General features: G+C 41.8%; 1 protein-coding gene across 1 annotated transcript; it reads right to left on the bottom strand.

The window, feature by feature from the left end:
• Positions 1-749: 749 nt before the first annotated feature.
• Positions 750-3,574, bottom strand: LOC133381756 (zinc finger protein OZF-like). Its single transcript, XM_061621168.1, has 2 exons — positions 3,466-3,574; positions 750-2,542 (listed from the first exon to the last, which is right to left on the bottom strand). Exon 2 carries the CDS (start codon positions 2,476-2,478, stop codon positions 1,078-1,080), a length of 1,401 nt encoding a protein of 466 aa, XP_061477152.1. The 5' UTR covers positions 2,479-2,542; positions 3,466-3,574; the 3' UTR covers positions 750-1,077.
• Positions 3,575-13,274: the final 9,700 nt, after the last annotated feature.

The raw sequence follows: 13,274 nt of genomic DNA, 5'->3' as shown, positions 1-13,274 counted from the left end.
ATAATACCAAATAAGAGAACTTTTTATCAGTATTTTATATTGTCTTATGTGGGAACAGTATATAAATCTTGATAACAATACTTTTGCAATGTTTTCAAGATGCAAGAATGAGAAATCGCTTTCCTCCTATTTTATTGTCTAACATGATTAATAATGATACTATACAGTAGGGCCCCGCTTACCGACGCTTCACATTCTGGTGTTCCACTAATGCGGTGGCAGGAAATTCCCCTTTTTAAAGCCAATTTTGTGATTTTGCGGCATTTTCGCATCATTTTTGCGCAACAGCCCCCTTATAGTCTATGGGTTCCACTTTACGGTGATTTCAAGTTTACGGCGGGGGCCTGGTCCCTAACCTGCCGTATAAGCGGGGCCCTACTGTACAAAGATAGGTCATCATCATTATTTTATCCCACCCTTCCTCCATGGAGACATTCAGGGTCTGGATTCGGTAATACAACAAGCTCTGCTGGAGACTTGTAGGAGTTTAGTAAGTGCTCTACTGTCACTGAAGCTCCTTTCATACTCTATTATTTTAAATAGCATCTCTCCTGAGTGGCTACTTCGAAGTTTATTATTATTATTATTAAATTTATTTATACCCCGCCTTTTGGCCAAAGGCCCTCAAGGCGGCTTACAAAGAAAAATAAACACAGGTATAAGGATACATCAATGAAAACAATACAATTTACAAAAATTAAACTAAATAACAAATAACATTATTAAGAAAAAAGTGTCCAAGAAAGAAACTCAGAATTGAAGACCTTGTCTTAAAAAGACATCTAGTTTATTTTCCACACTAAACTCTTTCTACACCTCATGCATTTAAATTGTTTCTCCTGTGTGTCTGTGTTCTTTGATGTGCAGTAAGGCTACTGCTCACACTAAAGCTCTTTCCACACTCCATGCATTTAAATGGTTTCTCCCCCATGTGAGTTCTCAGATGCACAGCAAGGCTACTGCTTGCACTGAAGCTCTTTCCACACTCCATAAATTTATATGGTTTCACCCATGTGGGTTTTTTGCTGTTTAGAAAGTGTTCTACTGTTAGTGTAGCTCTTATCACACTCAAAGCATTTAAAGTTTTGCTCCTGTGTGGGTTCTTTGATGTTTAGTAAGGTTAGTGCTTGCATTAAAGTTATTTCCACACTTCATGCATTTCAATGGTTTCTCTCCTGTGTGTGTTCTTTGATGCTGAGTAAGGCTGTTCCTCGCACTAAAGCTCTTTCCACACTCAATGCATTTAAATGGTTTCTCTCCTGTGTGGGTCCTTTGATGCTGAGTAAGGTTACTGCTCACACTGAATCGCTTTCCACATTCTATGCATTTAAATGGTTTTTCCCCTGTGTGACTTTGTTGATGTAAAATAAGGCTACTTTTCACACAGAATGTCTTTCCACACTCCATACATTTATGTGGCTTCATTCCTGTGTGGATTCTTTGATGTCTAGTTAATGTTCCACTGTCTCTGAAGCTCTTTTCACACTCTTTGCATTGATATGGCCTTTCTCCTGTGTGGGTTCTTAGATGCTTAGTAAGGCCACTGCTTAAACTGAAGCTCCTTCCACATTCTATGCATTTAAATGGTTTTTCTCCGGTGTGAGTTCTATTATGTAAAATAAGATGATCTCTGTGACTAAAGCTCTTTCCACACTCCTGACATTTATATGGTTTCTCTCCTGTGTGGGTTCTTTTATGTAAAGTTAGACTACTGTTCACTCTGAAACTCTTTCCACACTGTGTGCAGTTAAATGGTTTCTCTCCTGAGTGAGTTCTCAGATGCACAGTAAGGCTACTGCTTGCAGAGAAACTCTTTCCACACTCCATACATTTATATGGTTTCACCCCTGTGTGGGTTCTTTGATGTCTGGCAAGTGTTCTGCTGTCACTGAACCTCTTTCCATACTCCATGCATTTATATGGTTTCTCCCCTGTGTGGGTTTTGTGATGTCTGGTAAGGTCATATCTCTCACTAAAGGTCTTTCCACACTCCATGCATTTAAATGGTTTCTCTCCTGTGTGGGTTCTTTGATGTCTAATAAGGTGACGATTTACACTGAAGCTCTTTCCACACTTCATGCATTTAAATGGTTTCTCCCCTGTATGCATTCTTTGATGTTCAGTAAGGTGACCACTCACACTGAAACTCTTTCCACACTCCATGCATTTAAATGGTTTCTCCCCTGTGTGGGTTCTTTGATGTCTAGTAAGAGAACCACTCTGCCTAAAGGTCTTTCCACAATCCATGCATGTATATGCTTTCTCCCCTGTGTGGGTTCTGCAATGCCTATTTAATTCTGATTTATGGCTAAATATTATTCCACACACTGAAAATGTTTTCTTGCTGTTTCTTTTGTGATCTTCCACTGGAATCAGACCTTCATGGACATCCTCACCCTCATAGGTAGAGGATTTCTTCCTCCCATTCTTTGACTGATTTCCTTCATGCTGTTTTGGTCCTTCTTGATTTCCTAACATCTCTTCTGTTTGGCTGTTGCAGATGAAGCACAGATGGATTTTTCACTGTCTTGTCTACTACCTGCTGGGGTGGGAATGAAAAAATAATGTTCAATTTCAAGAAAAAAAACAAGGTAACTCATCACAGATTGAACTCTGTTTCTACGATTTTAGCATCCCTTCTTTCTCTGTATGTGCAACTGAGATGGAGGTTGTTTCCAGACTATAATACAGGCAAGAACATTAGATTCTTTATGGTGCATACTTCACTTGCTCTCATTAGGCACAGATGTGTCTGGTTTTCCCCCTCCTGTGATTCAACTGTGGGATCCATTTCTATGATATGATGCATTAAGCATTGGGGGGACAGAAGTGCGGGAGGCTGGAGAAGCTGGGAACAGCTCACTGCTCTGTGGTTCCTATGAATTTGGCTGCATTTCTTCAAAATGGTCAGATATAAATATAGGCATACAGAAAGTTGCCTTATGTGGTAGATCATCTGCTTGCATGCAGAAGGCTCCAGGTTCAACCCTCAGCTGTCCAGATAGGACTGGGAGAGAATCCTGGCTGAAACCCTAGAGAGCCACTGCCAGTCAGTGTAGACAGTACTGAGCTGGATGGACCAATGGTCTGACTCTGTATAAGGCAGCTTCCTATGTAAGACTATTGGTCCATCTAGCTGAGGTATGAGAGCCAGTGTGGTGTAGTGGTTAGAGTGCTGGACTATGACCTGGGAGACCAGGGTCTGAATCCCCACACAGCCATGAAGCTCACTGGGCGACTTTGGGCCAGTCACTGCCTCTCAGCCTCAGAGGAAGGCAATGGTAAACCACCTCTGAATACTGCTTACCACGTAAACATTATTCATAGGGTCGCCATAAGTTGGGATCAACTTGAAGGCAGTACATTTACATTCCATCCAACTTTGCATTCAGCCTTTCACAGGTTACCACATCATGAGTTTGTTCCCACTATAAGCTTTAACAAAACCTTTAAAAAAAATTTTACCTGCCAGTCTCTCCTCTTTCTCAGTACCCCGGCTAACTGGATCTTCTTCCTCCAGCCAAGAGATGAGCTCTCATTTGGGAATTTCTTTCAAATGAACAGACAGGCTGGTTACTTCTGAGAACAAAATATCCAGTCATTCCACTTTCCCCAATTGCTATGCCCCCCTTCCAAAAGCCAAGAGCATGGAAAGGCAAGTTCTCCTGCTGATGAACAGGACAGGGTCGTGTTGACCCAGCGGGATCCATCTGACCCTTGTGAACTGGCACTCTCATTCTGCATTAAGCTCAGCTGAGCAGCACTGTGGGAGCCAAGGCAGCTATTTTGATTTGGAGTGGGGTCGGTTGCTGGCTGCGAAGCAGAGCGGACGTAAAAGACGCTGCTCCGTAGCTTAAAGAAAATTCACAAAGGGAAGGACTCAATATAACTGCAAACCAGTTTCATGACTATCTTATCAACAAGAAGAAGTTTTACCTCCTTACCTGTAAGTCTAAACCCTGACTTGTTTCATCAATAGACTCTTAAATCTAGTTAAATCTAGATATTACCATATTGTCCTTAAAATGGTTCAAACAAGGAAAAATTGCTATGAACAAGATCCTAAATTGGACCTGATATTGGAAGCTCCTGGAAAAGCGGCTTATCAGCCCAAAATTACAAACTTCCTTATACCAACTAAAGCTGGCAGGACAAAAAGAATAGAGTCAAGACCAGATGAGGAAATCTCCTCTCGAATTGAAATAGATCATTCCTGCCCATGCTTGAGTGAGGAGATCCTGGCATCGGATGATCCAGGAATCCTACAAAGTTCGCATTTTGGAACACTTTTGGATCTCCCTTCTGGCAAAATGTCTTTATCTAGTCTGAGCAACCCCTTGCAGCAGGCACTTGAATGCGAGGCGACACCATTTTCATCTCAGTCTAAGGACAGTGACTTGCAATTTTCTCCTGCCGCTTCGTTTAACGTCAGTGCTTCAGATTCTGTCTGCCAGACTCCCTCTTTTGCCCAACCCCAGCCATCTTCTGTCTGCTCTCTAGAAGTTACGGAAACTATGGAATTGTCACAAATTGGCCTAAAATTACTTTTAACTGGCCAAAAATGCTTGCAGCTAAAATTAGCTATTATGGCCAAAGAGTCTGAAAATATCAAAATCTTTTTGGAAGAAACAAATAGCTTATTAAAATCATTTATGAAAGAACTAACTGATTGTCGTAAATACTTAAATTCTACTTCATCAGCTCATAAGCTAGAAACAGCTACGAAGAGCGCCAACAAAAAGAAACCTCGCAGTTTACCGAAAGGGAAAAAATCTAAAAATATTAAAAATTACAAACTACCACGGAGCAAGAAGATGAACTTCCAGAAACTTTTTAATCTACTTAAAGTTCAACAACATTCAGACCTGCAAACAAAGAAGCAATCAGATTCATCTTCAAAGAGAATATCCTCCAAAATCCACTGTGATGTTTTGCCAGACAGCAAGAAAATTTCGGTTTTGCCAGAGATATTTTCACACCCCAGCCCGAGGATTGAAAGTGAAAAAGGCTCTATAAACAGTATGATTTCACGGCAAGAAATCTCAGACGGTAACTGGCTTCTGAGATTAAACCCAAATAAACTTGCACTCCTGAACCTTCCTCTTTTCTACATTTAAAGAAAAAGCTATCGTTAGGAAACAAAGAGTGTGTCATGCTCTTCAGTCTCTAGCTGCAATGGATTTATGGCCGGACGACATCCTGCATGTGGAATTCCTTTACAACCCCTCGATTAAAACGTCCGTTTTACTTACTTTGAAATTGTCTGTGATAACAACATGGTTAATTGCAAATAAATCTATTCTAGGCAGGCATGGAATAATTGTTCAAAGATACTTCACAAATGAGGCCGGACCCATTCCCTTGCTCACAAAGAGAATTCCACTAACTAACTTGACCTCACCACAAAGGAGTGGGAAGCCTTCCCTGATTAGAAGCAAACATAACTCATCAAACTCTGGAATCCGGAATTCACCTCTGGATCAGCTTTCTCTAAATAGCTTACCTCAGACACTGAATACAGGACAAACTATGATGGGAAATAATCTATCTTCTCTGTCTCTTCCTTCACAAGAAACTTCAAACTCTGAAATACCTAATTCTCTTAACTCTGATATTATTATTATGGATGAGGTAAGCTCTTTCCCGCTCTTAGCTCCCATTCGCACTTCTACGCTGTCATCTCATAACATGGAAAATACTAAGGCTAATCAACAAACACCGTTTGACTTTGCGTGCAAGGGAGAGGATGAACTTATAAATAGTTTCCATACATTCTCAGACAGTGAACAAACCGAGGTCATCAATAAAATGCAAAACCTATTAAATAATCTAAGGGCTAAAAGGACTTGTTCTAGATTTCTGGAGGAATACGAATTGAGCTCACCTCCTAATATACAAGTTGCCTCTTCGAGAGTCCCCCAAAAGGTACTGTCACATTGCTACACAAATGTATGCAGACCCAGTATAACATGTGATGTTATAGTCCATGAGGCTTCTGAATTAATATGACAATCCCCATTAAATTCTGAAACCCCAATTCCAATCTGTGAAATTTATGAAAGAACGATAAATCATTATCCTGTGAATAGAAACCATTCACCCTGTAAATCCTCTTCCTTAAAGGAATTCTCCGTTCCACTGAGTCCTATTACTAATGCATGCCAGGTTTCTGCTCCTACACCTAACTCTACATTCCTCTTTCTTTCCTGGAATATTGCAGGGTGGAATGCTAAACAAAAGAACCCAGATTTTGTTTCCTTCCTGAACAAATTTGATTTAATCTTTTTACAGGAGACTTGGTGCTCTCAGAAATTATTTGTGGATGGCTTCTCTTGCTCATGTTTACCGGCGTCCTTTTCCCTACCTAACTCAATAAGCAGACCCAAAGGAGGTCTAGCCATACTTATTTCCACCTCTCTAACAGCACGTCCTTTAAGTGTTCCTTCCTGTAAAAACATTCCCCAGGCTGTTTTATTAGTTTTTAGCACAATTTCTCTTCTATTAGTTAATGTATACATCCTCCCCATTCTTCTAGGGCACAAATTGATCAGGACTGGGACGATCTTGCCAACTATTTGACATCACTTGAGGCTAAATTTCCCAGAGCGTCCTGTATTGTGATGGGTGATTTCAATGCTAGGTCTGGTCCACACAATGATGCTCTATTTGCATCAAACCTCTGGGGTGGTGAGGATATTTCCCCCTACTTTCTATCCCATGACCGGTTTTCCAAGGATCTCAAGATAAACTATGGTGGCATATGTTTAAATCGATTCCTTGCTGGACATAACATGATAATGCTGAATGGTCACAGTCAGTTAGACCCATGTGCGGAATTCACCTACATTTCTGGCCTTGGATGTAGTGTCATCGATTATGTGCTAATTTCCCATTTTTTGTTTGAGTTCATTTTAAATTTTTCTGTTGGCTTTAGACAGGACAGCGATCGTCTTCCCCTTACTTTTTCTTTATTATTACCGGTAGACGGTCGCTTGCTCTTAACCCACAATACAATGGCCACTCTAAACCATTCTATTCACAAAAGGACCTTCTGGACTTCCACTGTAGCTCTTAAAGTCACCTCTTTTCTCGCTTCTCCCTCTGCTTTGTCCTTGCAGAAGGAGATTATTTTTGCCACTGATCCAAATTTAGCGCTAATAGCGTATAAGTCCCTAACTTTAAACCTTAAAGACTCTATTATGATGTCATTTTCTTCCTCAAGGGCCCCTTCCTCCTTTGGTACTCCCAGATGGTTCGATAAGGATTGCCTAGGTGTCAAGAGACAGTTGAGATGGATATATCAACACTACCGACAGTTAAATCTAATTTCTCTTCCCCCAGAGTATTACTCGATTAAAAAGAATTACAAGCAATTGATAGCCACCAAAAAAAGGCAGGTGATGCATGAAGATTGGGAAGCCCTAATCCAAGCTTCCAGAACAAAAGACTCGCAGTGTTTCTGGAGGATTGTTGCTGGCTCCATGAGACCATTAAATCTGCCCCCTTGTCACATCTCTCCTTATCTCTGGGAAAAATATTTTTCTGCTTGCAATGAATCTGCTAATGTGGATCTTTTAATTGATACTCCAACAAATCTCCCCATATGGCATCCAGTAACTCAAAAAGAAATTGCCGGCCTGATTGCCTGTTTGAAACCTGGTAAAGCCCCTGGCCTCGATAATATTTTCTCTGAAATGCTGAAAGCTCACCAAGCTTGGTGGGTCCCCCTTCTTGCAAATCTTTTTACTTTAATTAATAACTCGGGATGTATTCCTGAGTCCTGGCTTGATTCCATTGTAATCCCTATATTTTAAAAAGGGAACAATGAAGACGCTGCAAATTATCGTCCAATCAGTCTCCTTTCCATTATCGGTAAACTTTATGCCTACTATTTAAAAGGGAGGCTCTCCTCATGGCTTGAGGAGGAAAACATTCTTGGGAGGGAGCAGGCAGCCTTCAGGAAAGGTAGGTCTGGGATCGAGCATTGCGTGATATTAAATCATTTAGCCGAAATATATGAGAATCGCTGGGGCAACGGTCTTTTTGTTGCTTTTGTCGATTTGAAATTGGCTTTTGACTCCATCCCAAGGGAGATACTTTGGGCTAAATTCGCTAAATCTACAATCGATAAAAGACTCCTTTTTTTAATTAGTCGTCTTCACCAACACACATCTTTCCGGGTCAGGTGCAGTCGCGATGGTCACCTTACAAATCCTATTAATACTACAAAAGGAGTTAGACAGGGTTGTATCCTTGCCCCGCTATTATTCAATTTTTTAATGAATGACTTGTCTTCACACTGTCATTCCCCGGATTTTCATCCCCCCAAACTAGCGAATTTGCATTGCCCATTGCTACTGTATGCTGATGATGATGCTCTTCTATCAGTATCTAGAGTAGGACTTAAACGTTTAATTAGAGTCTTTATGAGTTATTGTAACGAAAATGAATTGATTATAAATTTTTCCAAAACAAAGATTTTAGCCTTTGCTAAACATTCTTCTGTTCATGAATGGACGATCAATACTCATAAAATTGAACAGGTTCCCCATTTCAAGTATCTTGGGTTATTATTTCATTCTTCTCTGTCTTGGACTCCCCACATTAGAGGTGCCATTGCTACTGGTAGAAATTCAGCCAATGGCATCCGAAGGTTTTTCTTTACTAAAGGAGGACAGTACATCCCGGCAGCCATCAAGGTTTTCAGATCCAAAACTATTTCCCAACTTCTTTACGGGGCTCCCTTATGGATTGGCGCCTTCAACCCCTCAATGGAGGCAGTTCTATCTTTATTTCTAAGACAAATTCTAGGTGTTCCCAGATGTGTACCTTCAGCTGCCCTCAGGTTGGAAACTGGTCTGGCCTCACTAAAGTCCCAATCATGGATGACTGCCCTAAATTTTTGGGTTAAAATGTCTTATGAATACTCTTCTGGCTATCTCCCATTACTCTGGGAAGATCTTTTTATTTCAAAATGGGCCCAAACATTTATAAACTATCTTGCAAATATTGGCCTTTCAAATGAACATCTGATGACTCAGGATCCAAAGTCAGTTAAGATTTCAATCCTGACTGGTATCAGTGATGTGGACCTTCAAAGTTCATTTTCAGCCAATCACATATTTTCACTTTTGTGCAAGTGCAGGAATGTGCTTTGAAAAGCCCGGGAAACTGAACCAATCAGAGTCACGGGATGTTACGTTGTACTTCCCAGATGCAGAAATGTGCATTTCTGCATTTGCACACAAGGAGGCACTACAGTGGCTGGGTAAGGCGGGGTGCCGGCCGCCTCACAGCTGATCGGTTCACTGCACTGCCCCGGCAGCAAGCGGCAGTTACCATAAGAAAGCCTCCTCATGCCTTGCCCTTTGCTTCATGCTGCCTCTTGGGTGCTCCTTCCTCTGCCTGGAACGTCACTCTCCTCTCCTCTCCGGGCTATTTGCTTAACTTTTGGGAGGAAGTGAGGGAGACAAAACAAGCAGAAGCAAAGGGAGGTCCCATTCCCCCTGCCCACAAACAGGAGAGGGAAGTAAGCTCCCTGCACCTGCTCCTTCTCTGGCCAGCGAACGAAGCCAGGATAGGGCTGATGCATGCCCCTACTGCTGCTCATGTGTGAAATGGAGATGGCTCCTGAGCTCAAGGCTGCCTGGGAACTTTCCCCAAATCCCCAACTTGCAAGAATCTGCTTGGTTCTGCAGTAGTAACTGCAAGGCACATTGCAGCCTCTGGTCTTGGTGGCCTTAAATGTAGGGGTGGTTAGCAGGGAAGGGGAAGGAAGGGCACCCTGCCTGCTTCACACTTGCCCTCGGCTCAGAGCACTCGCAAACTTCCAGGGCGAAGGAGATCGGCACAGACCTGGCCCTGGACTCCACGCTCTACCTGGCTTTTAACAGCAGTTAGGGTTTTTTCCCCTTTTCTCTCTCCCCCCTTCTTCCCTTCTATTTTGCCCCTTTTAAGGATGAAAGAAGGAGTTTTTTGCTCTCTGCAGAGCTGCGGCTAATGCCTACTGCCAGTGCTTGTTAATTTCACACTTAGGTGGAAATTGTTTCAAGGTGAGCAGATACACTGTATCCAAAACAAAATAGTTGCAAAGCATAATAATCCGATCCCTTTATGTCCATTTTGCAGAGCAGCAGCTGCTATCTCCTGCTTGTTAATTTCACATTTAGGGGGAAATTGTTTCGGAGTGAGCGGATACATTGTATCAAAACCAAGAAAAATGTTGCAAAGGGTAATGCCTCTTGCTTGCCTGCATCCTGTACACAGGTACAAATCATATCTGTTGCTCCGCCCACTTATGCCACCATCATTGGTATGTGGGCCCTGGCAGGTTGCCCACAAGGAAATGCAACCCTTGGGCTCAAAAAAAGAGCCATCTCTTGTTTGGCCTTCCTCTTTTTCTACTCCCTTCTGTTTTTCCCAGCATGATTGTCTTTTCTAGTGAATCAGGTCTTCTCATGATGTGTCCAAAGTATGATAACCTCAATTTCATCATTTTAGCATCTAGTGACAGTTCTGGTTTAATTTATTCTAACACTCAATTATTTGTCTTTTTCGCAGTCCATGGTATGCGCAAAACTCCTCCAACACCACATTTCAAATGAGTTGATTTTTCTGTTACCTGCTTTTTTCACTTTCCAACTTGCACATCCATACACAGAGATCGGGACTGGTGTTCAGTGATATATCTTTGCATGTGAGGACCTTTTCTAGTTCTCTCATAGCTGCCCTCCCCAGAGGAACATAAAGTGTCTTTGGATATTATAATCAGGATTGCCTCTACCATGAATTTAAAAGCCTCAGGCTAGGTTAGGCATTGATTTATCATTTCTCCCTATCAGGCTGCAGCCTGATCCCAGGTATGTTGACTGGGGGGTAAATTCCACTTATAGGCTAGCCCTGGTGGCATCCTCTGTGCTGGGTAACTCCTTGGCTGGGCGCTGCGCCCGCTGTCTGCCCCACAAGGGCAGCTGGAGCCCAACTGGCACCTGGGCAGGGCCGTTTGTGAGCATTCCTCCTAGCTCTGAATGCCAAAAGTCTGCAAAACTTCAAAGAAGTCTCGGGGGGGGGAATGATAACTGCCAAACAAAACAGTGCAGAAACATGTGGATTTGGCATTATAAAGGGAAAACAAGTTCACCCATTCCAGTGTTCTCCTGGTTTGGGCTGCTGCTTGCAGCTTGTTTGTGACTTTGTCTGAAGCCTGTCTCTCAACATTATTTCTCCTTGGTGGTGTGGCACTGAATTTCGTCATTCGATGCGGGTCATTAGTTAAACAGTGACATAGTACTGCCTCAAGTATTTCAAATGATGTGGTAACCTAACTACTTTATTGTGCATGCACCAACCTATATTAGTTTGAATTTTTTTTGAAAAAACATGCCTGGGTATATAACTTGATATTACTTTGGTCTTGCAGGGAGAGAAACCATTTGCAATGAAGAGGCTGGAGATGTGCATAGAGATGAAGATTTGTGTGCAGAGCAAGCAGATAGGCTTCATTTTATCCCATTTAGGAAAATACCAGTGGTTTCTATTGAGTTCCTCTGAGGATGAGTGGCATTGAGTGGGCAAAGGCGAACCAGTGACCTTCATGGCTAGGTGGTTATGGATCCCTGGTCCTACACCTTAACCATTATACCAAAGTGGCTCCCATTTTTCAAATTTATGGCAAGAAATAAGGAAATGCCTTTTCATCCATGGAGGTGACTTGGACATTTGGTCTCCTTTATGTATCTCTACTTTGTTTTGGTTTCTTAAATGGTTTGCATTGTAATTGACACAGAGGTCCTTGGTATACAACTGTGCTGTCTTCTTGCCTGTGCAGTGGCGTCACTAGGGTTGGTGTCACCCAGTGCGGTAACTCATGGTGTCACCCCCACGGACCTCCTCCCATACCAGACCATACAGAATCCTTAGTAATGTTTTTTGTACTAATGTTACTCGTAAATTGTAATTCCCACATATCACTGAATGTAATGGCAATAGTAGTGACATAAACAACTAGCAAAATTAAAATTACACCTTTAAATTACAGTATCATACACACAGCCTAAATGTATTTACATTTATACATAATTTCATGTGGTTAAAGTGAAAATTTGGTAAGAAAACAATAGAATTCGAAGTAAAAACGTTTAAGAACTACATCAAAATTATGTTCATTTTAACATTAAACTTTACTGTTACATGAGATACATTAATGGATTAGGTTTGCATAATCAATAACGGCCCAAATAATGTAGAAGTTGTAGACAAATGCATATGGAAATATACTCATAAATGAAATAATACCAAAAAAATAAACAGGAACAAATACACAAACACTTCAGCACTTAGTGAACATCTCGACTAAATCAGAACTTTCCTTTCCTGGCCTTCAAAGCTGCAAACTTGTGAATCACTTCATTGAAATCAATGCCTTTCGCCAACTCACTTTCAATGGATAATATTGCAAGATCGGAAAGCCTTGACTGTCCCATGGTAGATCGCAAATAGTTCTTTATAAGTTTCAGCTTTGAAAAGCTCCTCTCACATGAAGCCACAGACACACAAATTGTCAGAAATAATTTTAGGCTTAGTGAAAGGGTTGGGAGAGATTCTACGAAGTCCCATTCAGCTATGAATGTCAAAACGTCTAATATTGCCCCATCTTTGGCTTCTTCCAGATCAATCTCTGCTGCTTTCAGGTGCCTTCTCAGCCTTGATATTTCTATTAAAAGCTTATTCTCGGGTACCTCATTATAGAAAGTGGTCAGTTTTGGAATGGACACCTTTTACTCTTCTGCTGTGGCAGATATGAGACTCCTCGCTTGAACAGCCTCAAACATGGCTGCTACTTCCTTGATGGCTCTTGATCTGAACTGGAGTTCAGAATGAAAGCGATCAATGCACTCAAGCATCACCCTCTTATTTTCTTCTTGCAGAGTGAGTCCAGCATTGCTTGCTTGCTCCCCTGCCATCCTCTTCTTGAACCTGGCTCTTCTCTCTACTGCAATTCCATATTCGTCTGATTTTAAAAGCGCCTGTTCAATTGCATGCTCCACCAGGTGACTGCGCTCCTCGTGCAGAAAAAGTCTTAGCACCTCTAGCTTTGCCACCACCTTGTCAAGCCCTTAGTCTGCGGGTACTGCTGTGTAAGATTAACTTCCTGAAGTACATCACACCAGGAGTACAGGTAGCACAGAAAAGTGAAGTCACAGACAGCAGGCAAAAGACCTTGTGCTGCACCTCTTATGTCCAAATTTTCATGTGGATCACAAAGAGCTTCAATC

This window comes from Rhineura floridana, chromosome 3 (genome assembly GCF_030035675.1).
Source record: "Rhineura floridana isolate rRhiFlo1 chromosome 3, rRhiFlo1.hap2, whole genome shotgun sequence".
Classification (NCBI taxonomy): Eukaryota; Metazoa; Chordata; class Lepidosauria; order Squamata; family Rhineuridae; genus Rhineura; species Rhineura floridana.
Note: the sequence above shows the minus strand (reverse complement) of the source record. Positions and strands in the feature narration are given on the sequence as shown.